General features: G+C 38.9%; 1 protein-coding gene across 1 annotated transcript in view; it reads right to left on the bottom strand.

The window, feature by feature from the left end:
* LOC121855024 (zwei Ig domain protein zig-8-like) overlaps window positions 1-13284 on the bottom strand; it is a 130045-nt gene that overhangs the window by 12558 nt on the left and 104203 nt on the right. Inside the window, exon 6 of the mRNA XM_042349858.1 lies at window positions 2968-3095. Coding sequence (XP_042205792.1) covers window positions 2968-3095 — 128 coding nt within the window. The remainder of the gene's footprint in view (window positions 1-2967; window positions 3096-13284) is intronic.

Genomic DNA, 13284 nt, shown 5'->3' with positions numbered 1-13284 from the left:
TTAACCTGAACTAATGCATAAGGAAATAATTGGATTCGTGTATTTTTGTGTTTTGAGGTAAAGATTTTTATTTTATTTTTTTTCTTGAGATCTTAAGTTTGTTATTGAGAAGTTGGTGGTGGAGGTTCGTCGCTGGTCTGGGTGTCTCGTTTTAGCAGTGAGATATGTTTTGCTTGAAGAAATGTGGTGGTGAAAATATATATATATAGAGAGAGAGAAAGTGAGTTTTATTTTTCTTGCATTTTTTTTTTTAGGTGTTGAAGAAAATGTATTGTAAAAAGGAGGAGGGGTATGTTTTTGGGGGGGGGGAGGAAATAATCTTTGTGGGGGGGTGAAACTAGACTTTACTTAGTTGTTTATTGATGAGAAGACGATGACAATGAAGAACTTTCCATAATCTCTCTCTCTCTCTCTCTCTCTCTCTCTCTCTCTCTCTCTCTCTCTCTCTCTCTCTCTCTCTCTCTCTCTCTCTCTCTCTCTCTCTCTCTCTCTCTCTCTCTCTCTCTCTCTCTCTCTCTCTCTCTCAAAGTATTTGCTCATTACACCCAAGTCCACACCTGAAGCTTACCTGTCTGCTTATCTCGCTGTGTTAATTAATATTTTGTGTATTTGCTCTTATAAAAATGACAGTAAAATTCGGGGTTAAATTTCTCTCCAGGTTCCGAAGTCCATTAACCTCTTCCTTGTTTTGGTATCTACAAGTAGTTCCATATTTTCATTGCTCATTTAACCTTATTCTTCTCCTTGTATTATTAAATTTTATCATCAATTTATCGCATTTCACCTGCGGTATCATCAACATAAGGTACCTTCCAATTTTTTTTTTCAGTTTATTTATATTTTTTGCATTTGTGTTCGTTTTCTCATCTTGATACACACGCAATGAAATTTTTTTATGGAGTGGTCCCAATCAATACCCTGACTCGTGTTGTCTCGGTAGCGTTGTCAAAATCCTTCGTACGTTGTGTCATATTCTCTCACACATCCACAGATTGATCATTTCCATCGTCCACATTGATTATTTTTGCTTTCATTGCAGATTCTACCAAACATGGGAATAGAAATGGTGAATAAATCCCCCTTTAAGAACAACTTTACTTGGTTTATTTTAGATTAGGTTTAGGTTTAGGTTTAGGTTTAGGTTTAGGTTTAGGTTTAGGTTAGGTTAGGTTTAGGTTTAGGTTTAGGTTTAGGTTTAGGTTTCGGTTAGGTTAGGCTACGTTAAAATAGGTTTGGTTAAGTTACTCTTACCGTGCCTGATCTTAAGGTGAAATAAACAAAGGAGGAACTAATCTTCAGGTGACTCATAAATCATTCACCTGTCCTCATGATCTCTCTAACTCTCTCCCTTTACACCATTTTAATCAGCTCGGACATCAAGATTTTCATAATATTCTTGTGTTAAAAAAAATAATATTATAAAAGTTGTCCTTATTTTTCACACTTTAGATAATTAGTGGAGAAAAATAAACACAAATGATTATTGTTTGTGTTCTCTTTGTGGATTCTGAAATGTAATATATCAAGTTGAGGTAAAGAAAGAGAATGTGAGAGAGAGAGATAAACAAACAGATAAAATATTCTCAACACACATTGATTAGGTCTCAGTATCCACCAAATTATATCATTTCTTATGACCCCTATAAAGCATAATGAAGTATAACGCCACGTGTGGTGTGTGTGTGTGTGTGTGTGTGTGTGTGTGTGTCTGTGTGTGACCCAGCTGTGTGTGTGTGTGTGTGTGATGAGTATCAGGAAAAATAGAGATGACTGTGAAATCAGGCTAAATATGAAACAACGAGGACCCAGTGTGTGTTACTCTCTCTCTCTCTCTCTCTCTCTCTCTTATAGCTGGCTGTAAAGGAGACATGAAAACTCTCTCTTCCCTCCTCGCTCCAAAAGGTCTCTGACGAAGCCTTTGTTTACATACTGACCTTCCCAAAACTCCCTCCTCCCCCCCAAAAAAAATGGAAAAGTTCTAAAAAAAATCTGATAATAACAGCCAAACTGTGGAATGCTCTGCCTTCTTCTGTCTTTCCATACTCATACAATCCGTCTCACTTCATAAAGCTAATTTTCCGTGTAGATTAATATAATATTTTTCTCTTCTAATTTTAATTTTCTTTTACTCATATTTTTTCGTCCCCTAGCACCGTTGAGGGTCGATGACCTGTGTTCGGGTGGGCTATTCCCTGTAAAAAAAAAAAACCTAATCTAACCTAATTAATCATATCAACTACACCTAATGTATACATATAGCATGTTTATATTATATAGAAATTACAGTGATAGTTTTCTGATAATATATGTGTAAATATTGCCTTTATTTATTTATTTATTTACTTGTTTATTTATTTATTAACTTGTTTATTTTTTGGGTTGTTTTGGGTAAAGATTTTTCGACCCCACTGTTAGTTTGTTATTGACAGGCTGGTGGAGGTGGTCGGTCTCTTGATGTATTTTTTCCCCAGGAAGAAGAAACGTAAACACATTATAGGGGAAGGAATGTGGCGGGGAATATATGGAGAGTGTGTGTCACCTTTCTCTTACGCTCTAGGAAAAAAAATATAGTTTTTTTTTTTCGGCTTTTTTTTCCCCCTTAGGACGAGTAGAATGAAAACAGGTGTGTGTGTGTGTGTGTGTGTGTGTGTGTGTGTGTGTGTGTGTGTGTGTGTGTGTGTGTGTGTGTGTGTGAGCAGACAGCTTTTTATGTAACTCTCCATAGTTTACTTCCCTCACCCACCTACTTACCCTCATACACCTTACCCTCACCACCTACCCTCACCCACAAATACCCCTCACCCACCTCTTCCCTCACCCACACCTACTTCCCCCACCACCTACTTCCCCTCACCCCACCTACTTCCCCTCACCCACCTACTTCCCCTCACCCTCCTACTTCCCTTCACCCGCCTACTTCCCCTCACCCACCTACTTCCCCTCACTCAGCTACTTCCCGTCACTTACCTTCTGCTCGTGGTACCATAGCAGGAAATCAGAAGGGGTAGGAGCATCTCTGACTTGACAGGTAAGACGCAACGTCGAGCCCTTATCCAGGTACAACTCTCTACCTGCTGTGATGACCGCCCGAGGCTCTGTGGGGGAGAGTGAGGGAGAGTTAGTGGTGAGAGTGAGGGAGAGTTAGTGGTGAAAGTGAAAGAGAGAGAAAGATAGTAGAGAAAGTAAGAATTTAACAACACGTCTTCATCCTGCAGAAGGTTAGCTAATTAAGGACACAATTTTTCTGTGAGAGAGATGGTATTATCGCTTGTTTTTACATACAACTTGTGGTAATGTTCGTCTATGGTTGATAGGAAGGTTCAGTTACTTGCTATACTTCCGGGTTGTATAGAAATGTGTATGAGTGTGTGTATGAATGATTGAAATGTTGTATAGTAACTGGGTCGTATTGAGTGGTATATACGTATGTTGGTTTGTGATAATGTTGATGAGAATTAGTTATAATAATGATGAGAATAGAATGATAGTGTGGATGATGGTAATGATAACAGTAACTAGTATCATTAAATAAAGATTGAAATTTATATAACACTAACAATATAGAAACAAAATAATTATAACAATATTAATAACAAAACATTGGAAAAAATAATAATAACATTACTAATATAACTTGGAAAGCTCTCTCTCTCTCTCTCTCTCTCTCTCTCTCTCTCTCTCTCTCTCTCTCTCTCTCTCTCTCTCTCTCCCACCTACCTCTCTCTCTTTCTCTCTCTCTCTCTCTCTCTCTATCTCCTCTCTCTCTACCCTCCTCTCTCTCTCTCTCTCTCTCTCTCTCTCTCTCTCTCTCTCTCTCTCTCTCTCTCTCTCTCTCTCTCTCTCTCTCTCTCTCTCTCTCTCTTTCTCTCTCTCATTTTTGCCTTCGAGCAACCTTACACCGTCTTCAAGCCCTCCACAGCAACCACTTCCATCTCCTCCTCCTCTCACTTCCTCATCTGATACCTCCCCTCCACTCCTCCTCCCCTCCTCCTCCTTCACCCCTTCTCCTCCAAAGCTCTACATTTCGGCCTAATTCTCCCCACATCCCAGGCGCCCCAAGAAGTTCCCGGAATTAAGAGAGAGAAAGTGGTAAAGACTCGCCTGAAGCCTTCAAGTAATGCTTAAGACTGTCTGCTTTCTTTGGCTTTCACTTCTCGTTTTAATACTGTCGATGTTTTTATTTTTATGTGTTTGGTGTTTGTGTTTGTTTTTGTCTGTCTGTCTCTGTTTGTTTGTCTGTTTGTCTCTTCTTTCTTTCAGTGTGTGTTTAATCTCTCTCTCTCTCTCTCTCTCTCTCATGTAATACTGCGATTAACACCTTATAAAAGCCTTTATCCTGGTGTGTGTGTTTGTGTGTGTGTGTGTGTGTGTGTGTGTGTGTGTGTGTGTGTGTGTGTGTGTGTGTGTGTGTGTGTGTGTGTGTGTGTGTGAAACTATAATTCAGTATCATAAAAGTTGTAATCTTCTGAACGTATTTTAAAATGTAGGTGTTAAGGAGATATAATAATAATAATAATATATAATGGTTACCCCTCGTGTAACAAGGGCCACCTAGGCGCAAATTTTTTTTTAAAGTGTAGAAGCTGTCACCAACACAACAACTATACCCTGAGTTAACGAGTTGCATGACCCAGTGTCAAGTAATAGTCCGAGAAGACCGGACAACTCGCCAACTGCACTGGGTAGACAGAGGTAAATTGCGTACATACATACATACATACAAACAGTCCCTGCTATGACCTACCAAGGTGTGAGTACAAGGCTGCAGCTTCACTTGGGTGGTAATTAAACTATCACAGGTGTGCAGTTTACCTGGCGTATCATGGCTTAGTGCACGTACTCTTGTTTACTGTGCCATGCGGTCTAAGGTTATATTATTACCTAGTTCTTAGAGACAGTTTATTGTTGTTATTGTTGTTATTAACTGTTGTTGTTGTTGTTGTTGTTGTTGTTGTTGTTGTTGTTGTTGTTGTTGTTGTTGTTGTTGTTGTTGTTGTTGTTGTTGTTGTTGTTGTTGTTGTTGTTGTTGTTGTTGTTGTTGTTGTTGTTGTTGTTGTTGTTGTTGTTGTTGTTGTTGTTGTTGTTGTTGTTGTTGTTGTTGTTGTTGTTGTTGTTGTTGTTGTTGTTGTTGTTGTTGTTGTTGTTGTTGTTGTTGTTGTTGTTGTTGTTGTTGTTGTTGTTGTTGTTGTTGTTGTTGTTGTTGTTGTTGTTGTTGTTGTTGTTGTTGTTGTTGTTGTTGTTGTTGTTGTTGTTGTTGTTGTTGTTGTTGTTGTTGTTGTTGTTGTTGTTGTTGTTGTGTTGTCGTTGTCGTTGTCGTTGTCGTTGTCGTTGTCGTTGTCGTTGTCGTTGTCTTGTCGTTGTCGTTGTCGTTGTCGTTGTCGTTGTCGTCGTCGTCGTCGTCGTCGTCGTCGTCGTCGTCGTCGTCGTCGTTGTTATTTTTATCACCCAACGACACTCCAGCATCAACTTATCTCCTAAGTCATCAACTCAATTGTGTAACACGTCAAGGGTAGCTAACATGATTGTTCAGTTTATTTACTAACTAATGTCCCTTTTCACATCTTAAATACCGAAGTGGTGTAATGAGACGAAAACAAAAAGGGTAAAAGTCTCCGATGTATAAAATGAGTCTTTTGACCGCTGGGTTGAGTCTATGTTAGAACGAGTCTCTGAATTGCAGGAACGAGTGTCCGAGTTACTGGAACGAAATTTCTAACTGCTAGAATGAAGCTAAACTGAAGGAACGAGTCTCAGAATTGCTGGAATGAGTCTACGAAAAGCTATATCGTATCTCTGAAATGCTGGAACGACTCTTAGAACTGCTGAAGCGAGATTCAGAACTGCTGGAACTAGTCTCTACATCTGGAAAGAGTACGAACCGCTTGTTTTACCAACAGATGGCGCTGTAACATGTACTTGAATGTTACAAGCACAATCCTGAAGTTATTGAACGAAATAATAGGAAAACATTATCTTTAAACTTCGTCATTTGTCATAGGTATATGTAACAAATTCCGCTTTCCGCCCTTCCTGCTGTACAGTGAACGGATACGTAACTCACTCGGGGAAATATTCAATACGCATTACACTATTACAAACACATTACAGATAGTTACCCTTTTCAATACTGTATGATGAGCTTTCGTATATTTCATGTTCAATATCAAACCAGTATTCTGAAGAAGATCGATTCAATTTTTTATCAAGAGGAAGGTAGAAGAGGAGGTGGAGGAAGAGGAAGAAGAAGAAGAGGAGGTGGAGGAAGAGGAAGAAGAAGGGGGGTGGAGGAAGAGGAAGAAGAGATTGGCAAGGAATTCTGGTACATTTTAACCCACTCTCTTGTTTATGCATCAGCTCAACAACTAAAATCCCTGAGGAATATTCTTTGGGGGGATTCCCTATTGGTCTGCGGCACAAGCGAGGTCTAAAAAGCCCCACACCAGCCAGCCGCGGGGATTGTCTGTGTGTGTGTGTGTGTGTGTGTGTGTGTGTGTGTGTGTGTGTGTGTGTGTGTGTGTGTGTGTGTGTGTGTGTGTGTGTGTGTGGAGGGTTGGGTTGTTCTCGCTCCGACGTGTTCAACTTGTAGGACCTCCAGCTTACTAATGCAGGCAAAGATATCCCGATAAGATTTTTACTTTTTGGAGTGTCTGGTTATTCTCTCTCTCTCTCTCTCTCTCTCTCCTCCTCTCTCTCTCTCTCTCTCTCTCTCTCTCTCTCTCTCTATCTCTCTCTCTCTCTCTCTCTCTTAGGGTTTCTTATTTCTTCTTTCATATCTCTCTCGGGGTCTATTTTTCTTTCTCCATATTTTAGGGTCTATCTGTGTTTCTTTCATTTATTTTGTGTTCATTTTTTTTCTTTCCGTTCACATGTCTCATTTCTCTTCTCTTCTTTTTCACTAACCTAACCATGGTGCTGATTCTTTCGACCAATCGCAGAGGCTTATTCTTTCGACCAATCCCAGAGGCTTATTCTTTCAACCAATCCCAGAGGTTTATTCTTTCATCCAATCCCAGAGGCTTATTCTTTCAACCAATCCCAGAGGCTTATTCTTTCAACCAATCCTTAGGCTTATTCTTTCAGCAATCCCAGAGGCTTATGCTTTCAACCAATCCCAGAGGCTTATTCTTTCAACCAATCCCAGAGGCTTATTCTTCCAACCAATCCAGACAAATACCAAGAACCAAATATTGATGATTCCAACCAATCCAAAATACTGACACTTTTTTTCTTAACCAATCCAAAGCTCCGATTCATCCAAGGTTTAATATTTCCAAACCATTCAACCAATCACAAGCGTTTGACTCTCGCCACCAACCAACCAAATTTGAGTTTCATCTCGTTCTAAGGGAAATTTTCAGAGAGCCGATAGTTCTCCCTGTAATCCAAGTAACAGTGTGGTATGTGGAAAACTTTAGAGACACAACTTTGCCATTGTACAGAGATTGCTTCACTGCGAGGCTCTACCCAGATATTTTAGTTGGTTTCTCTCGTTAAACTGTTTTGGTATTATATTTCACAAAGCTTCTGAAATTGTATTGTGTGTAAAGGTTGACCGTAGGAAAACATGATTTGATTTTTAAGATGTAAAGAAGATTAATGTAAGAAAGATTATTGTTTACTTGAGTCTTATAATAATTACTCTTGTAAAAGTATGATTAAGTTTCATTGATCTGTGTGAGTTATTGTAAAAGGTGATGATTATTTACAGTTATTTACAGATTTTTTTTTTAGGATTGTGATTGTTTTTCAAAGATTGTGATTTTTTGTTTCATGTGGTTTATTATATGTTGTTTATATACATTTTTGGCCTGAGATAATCCCTTGGTTCACTTCTGCTACATACATACATACATACATACATACATACATACATACATACATACATACATACATACATACATACATACATACATACATACTCACTACCACTCGTAATGTTATTTTCATTCTCCTTTACTAATACATTCATTTGATTTCATTAATTCTCATTAGATTTCTAACCACATTTTCTTTTACCACAAACTCTAATAACTTCATCTCAATTCTGTAATTATATCTTTCATCTCAGGGTTTAATTATTGCTCCTCTCCATTTCAGAAAAACATCAGACCAACACATGTGGATCTGATTGCACTTAAGGAAGGTGTCTAATCATCTGATGGGGACGAAGAGGGAACACAGGAGGTATGTCTGTATGGCTGGATAGATGGATTGTAAGAGTATATGAGAGATAGGAAGATAGAGGGTTAATGGATAAATAGATGGATAATGTTGTAGGTATGTTTGTAATGTCACCTGTAATTCGGTTCTCTGGTCACGGTTTAACTTGTGTGTTTTGTCATGGTGGTGTTATATTGGTGCATTGGATAAGCATAACTATAATGGTACCATGAATAACCACAAGAATTATCATGGCACCGCTAATAAATAGGAAGATTATGGCACCATCAGCAAATGACACCATAAATAACCATGAAAATATTGTAATGGCACCATGAGCTGACAATATGGCACTATATTGGCACTGGCACGTTACATCATCGTCTTCTCATTGTTGACTAGTATATGTAATTTATTTTACTTCCTCCTCCTCTTCCTCCTCCATTCTTTCCTCTCCCTCCTCTTCCCTTCTCCCACCTCCTCCTCCCTCCCCTCCTTCCTCTTCCATCCGTCCCTTCCCAGAATAATACAATAAAAGTCAAAACAGGACAATAAACGCAGGAAATAGAGTACAGTATGATAGTTCCGTATGGTAATAATGCTTTGTGGGGAACTGAGAGCATAATTGACCTATGACATTATAACTACGCTTTGAAGATTTACCATAATTGACATTCAGCTCTAGACAGATTAACTCTCACTCACTGATGACGAACTGAGTGGTTAGATGAGTGGGGTGGTTAGATGAGTGGGGGGTGGTTAGATGAGTGGGGTGGTTAGATGAGTGGGGTGGTTAGGTGAGTGGGGTGGTTAGAACCAGGTGGGAATTGGTTAGAGTGGGTGGGGTGGTTAGATGGTACTGGTGGTTAGGTGAGTGAGGGTGGTGAGGTGAGTGGGGTGGATGAATGGAGTGGGAGTAAGTTAGATGGAGTGGGGTGGTTAGGTGAGTGGGGTGGTTAGGTGAGTGGGGTGGTTAGGTGAGTGGGGGTGGTTAGGAAAGTGAGTGGAGGTGGTTGGGCGTTAGGGGTGGTTAGGTGGTGGGTGAATATACTTTGGCCAATCACACACTCAAAGAGACAACCATTCAGCCAATCACACACTCAAAGCGACAACCATTCAGCCAATCACACACTCAAAGAGACAACCATTCACCCAATCACACACTCAAAGAGACAACCATTCACCCAATCACACACTCAAAGCGACAACCATTCACCCAATCACACACTCAAAGAGACAACCATTCAGCCAATCACACACTCAAAGCGACAACCATTCAGCCAATCATACAACTCAACCAGCCAGGTATGTTGAGCTAGGTGACTAACACGCGTCCCAGGTGGTGTGTTGTGTTGGCGCTAAATTGGCGATTATGGAGTTAGTTGGCGCACCTGAGCGAACCAAAATAGTGCTCTTGACACACCCAGATATTCCGGTACTGTGTCACTCTTACCTGAAGCTGATAGTGTGATAACCTTACTGTACACCTGACTTGATAACCTTACCGTACACCTGATTTGATAACCTTACTATACACCTGACTTGATAACCTTACTGTACACCTGACTTGATAACCTTACCGTACACCTGACTTGATAACCTTACTGTACACCTGATTTGATAACCTTACTGTACACCTGATTTGATAACCTTACTGTACACCTGATTTGATAACCTTACCGTACACCTGACTGATCACCTTCCTGTACACCTGACTGATACCTATAATCCTGGTACTATAATCCATTGCACCCTTACGTGGTATAATTGTAAGCAAACATTAGATAATATTTCACGATTATGCCATAACCTAACCTAACCTAACCTAACCTAACCTAAACTAAACACATGAAGTTAGTAATGTTAATATCGATAATAATTTTAACTTCCGCTTGTACGTAGTTGAATATTTTCCAGCATAAGTTTTGCGAGGGAGTATTTACCTCCTGATATGAACTCCGGGGTAGTTTCTTTACTCGACTACCTTACGTAATTTTATATCCGTGTTGTGTACAAATATACGGTATGTTTTCAGGGTTATAATTAGTAGTAATACTCTTTTTGTTATATCAGTGTTGTTTACAAATATTCGGTATTTTTTCAGGGTTATAATCAGTAGTAAATCTCCTTTTAGTATAATTAGTGGATATTGGTACAGGTAGAGGCAGAAGCCGAGTGGAAAAAGTGAAGTAATCGTGTTAGTTTTTGATGAAATGTTTCTGTTTGTAATATCATAATAAGAGTATTGCTGTACAGTCATTACACATTTCAAGGCAATATTTTCTTAATGGTCGTGAAATTTGGAATAAAATTAATATTAAACTGTAGTATAGGAGGTGTAATATTTTGAGTGTAATTTTGATATTATTTTTTGTCATTTAAAGTTCAAGTAATTTGCCTTTCAATGTCAGATAAATTTCTGTAAAAAGTTGACGAAATTTTGTTCCAGTACGATTCAGTACCTAAATACCAGTGTATGTTTCTGTTCATTTCCTTTCCAATATTTTCCCAGGAATATCCACGAATTTCTAAACAAAAAAACAACTTGAACCAAAAACAAAGATTCTCCCTTCCAATACAATTTAACACCAGGATATTCCAACTCATTCTTGAAATTTAATACTTCAGCAAGTTAGTGTACATTTCAAAATAGTATTCATGAAATCCGACAGAGACTTAGTTTAGGAGTGAAAAATGGTTGAAATAGGTGAATACATCCCCCAGGGCGATAGGTAAACGAGAACAATTTATCCAGAACAAAAATAACTTCACCTTTAGCCCTCGTATTACAGAAGAACTTACAAAATAATACAGTTAGCTTGTATGGCTTTCATACCAGGGTCTATGAACTAGGTATGTCCAATATGAATATTTAAAGTTAGGGGGAATTTAACTTCTTTTTCAACTCATATTTGGGGAATTAATACTTGACAACATGGGTAATACTTAACAGCATGGGTAATACTTAACAGCATGGGTAACACTTCTCAGCATGGGTGATACTTCTCAGCATGGGTACTTCATTTACATACGGGATATAATATTCATATAAATATAATTAAAGGAAATATGTTGATGACCTGTACTATATAACGTCAAATGGTTAAAAAAATAATAATAATTCTGCCTATATGGATGTTAGAGTACCCGAAATATACTTAGAATACAATGATAAAATTATGGAGATATTTAATTTAGTGAATTTATATTATTCGCTTTAATAATGTGTTCCGTGTAATGCTGTGTTAGGTTGTCCGTAGTAGAGTGCTAAATATCCTAAAATATCCCTAAAATAGCTCTTGGTATCCCTAAAATAGCTCTTGGTATCCTTAAAATAGCTCTTTGGTATCCCTAAAATAGCTCATGGTATCCCTAAAATAGCTCTTTGGTATCCCTAAAATAGCTCTTTGGTATTCCTTCCACCCCCTCTCCTTCCTCCACTCATCCCTCCTCTTCCTTCCACCCCCTCTCCTCTTCCTCCTCCCACCACCCCCTCTTCCTCTCATTCTCCTCCTCCTCTTCTCAGCAGTTTCCATTCTTCCTTGTCGCGCCATTTCCTCCTCCATTCGTCTTCCTTGGCCAGATTTTTCTTCTTCTTCTTTCATTAAACACTTTATGACTCTCCCCCGCTTCTTCCTCTTCTTTCTTTCATATTTCCGCGTCTGGGGAGAGTTATTGGCCTTCCTTGGTCCGCAGATCCAATGGTTAAGAGTTCCAGCAGTGTCCAAGGCTAATGGTGCACAGTCATGGTGGTTCTTAGTTCCAATGGCAGCTAGTTCCAATGGTAGTTAGTTCTAATGGTAGCTAGTTATAATGGTTGATAGTTCTAATGGTAGCTAGTTCTATTGGTAACTAGCTCTAATGGTAGCTAGTTATAATGGTTGATAGTTCTAATGGTAGCTAGTTCTATTGGTAACTAGCTCTAATGGTAGCTAGTTATAATGGTTGATAGTTCTAATGGTAGCTAGTTCTATTGGTAACTAGCTCTAATGGTAGCTAGTTATAATGGTTGATAGTTCTAATGATTGCTAGTTCCATTAGCTGATGGTTCCAATAGTACTTAATTCTAATGGCCACTAGTCCCAATGGCCCCTTGTCCCAATATCCTCTAGTCCCAATGGCCACTAGTCCCAATGGCCCCTTGTCCCAATGGCTTCTAGTCCCAATTGCCCCTAGTTCCAATGGCCCCTAGTTCCAATGGCCCCTAGTCCCAGTTGCCCCTTGTTTTAGCTGCACCCGATACTAATAGGGCTAACTATTTAATGGACCCCAATTCTTAATAAGCTCAAGATTAACTTAACCATTTTAAGAGTCTCGTTATGACAAGGGTTAATTAAGACTAAGGTTCATTAGGACTAAAGACGTAACCTTAAATCCCTACTTCAGGTCATATTTGGGGCCTGTTAGAGGTGTACCCCAGATCTCAGTGGTTAGCTTGGGGCCTGTTGAGATTGGGCCCCTAACCTAACCTAACCTAACCTAACCTGACCAACATAACATAAAAAGCCTGATCATTTGAATTATAAAAAAAGACTAATTATTAAAAAAATCTCCGTAAAATAATTAGAAAAAAAATGAAAGAAAAATGATTCATATATTTTTTGGGGGGAATTATCACAGCGAAAAAAGTAGGACCAAATGATTGCATAATTATAATTTAAATAATAATGTTAATCTGGCGCTAGAGGTCAGTAGCGGACAGTGACCCGGTGGTAAGTAGTGAGGGTACCATTGGGAAATAGTGAAGGTACCATTGGAAAATAGTGAAGGTACCATTGGAAAGTAGGCCTATATATTGTGTGGAAATAAGTTAACAATTGAAAAAAAAAAAAGAAGGAAGAAAAAGAGGAAAATACTGAAAGAAAGATAAAAAAAACGAAAGAGAATAAGAGAGGAATAGAAAAGAAAATACCGATTAAAAATGATTATTCGGAAGGAAAGACTACACATAACTCCTAAGAAAGATGGTGAGAGAGAGATTAGATAAGAGTGACGTGCGAGAGAGAGAGAGAGAGGCTTAGGAGAAGTGAGCGTGTGTGGAATATTGAATTAGATCCGTTTTAGCTGCATGGTGTGTGTGTGTGTATGGGGGGGGGGTGGGGGGTCACATTTATGGTGTGTGTG

Source organism: Homarus americanus, unplaced genomic scaffold (genome assembly GCF_018991925.1).
Source record: "Homarus americanus isolate GMGI-L3 unplaced genomic scaffold, GMGI_Hamer_2.0 scaffold13308, whole genome shotgun sequence".
NCBI classification, from domain to species: Eukaryota; Metazoa; Arthropoda; class Malacostraca; order Decapoda; family Nephropidae; genus Homarus; species Homarus americanus.
The sequence above is the reverse complement of the archived record's forward strand: the minus strand, read 5'-3'. Positions and strand labels throughout refer to the sequence as shown.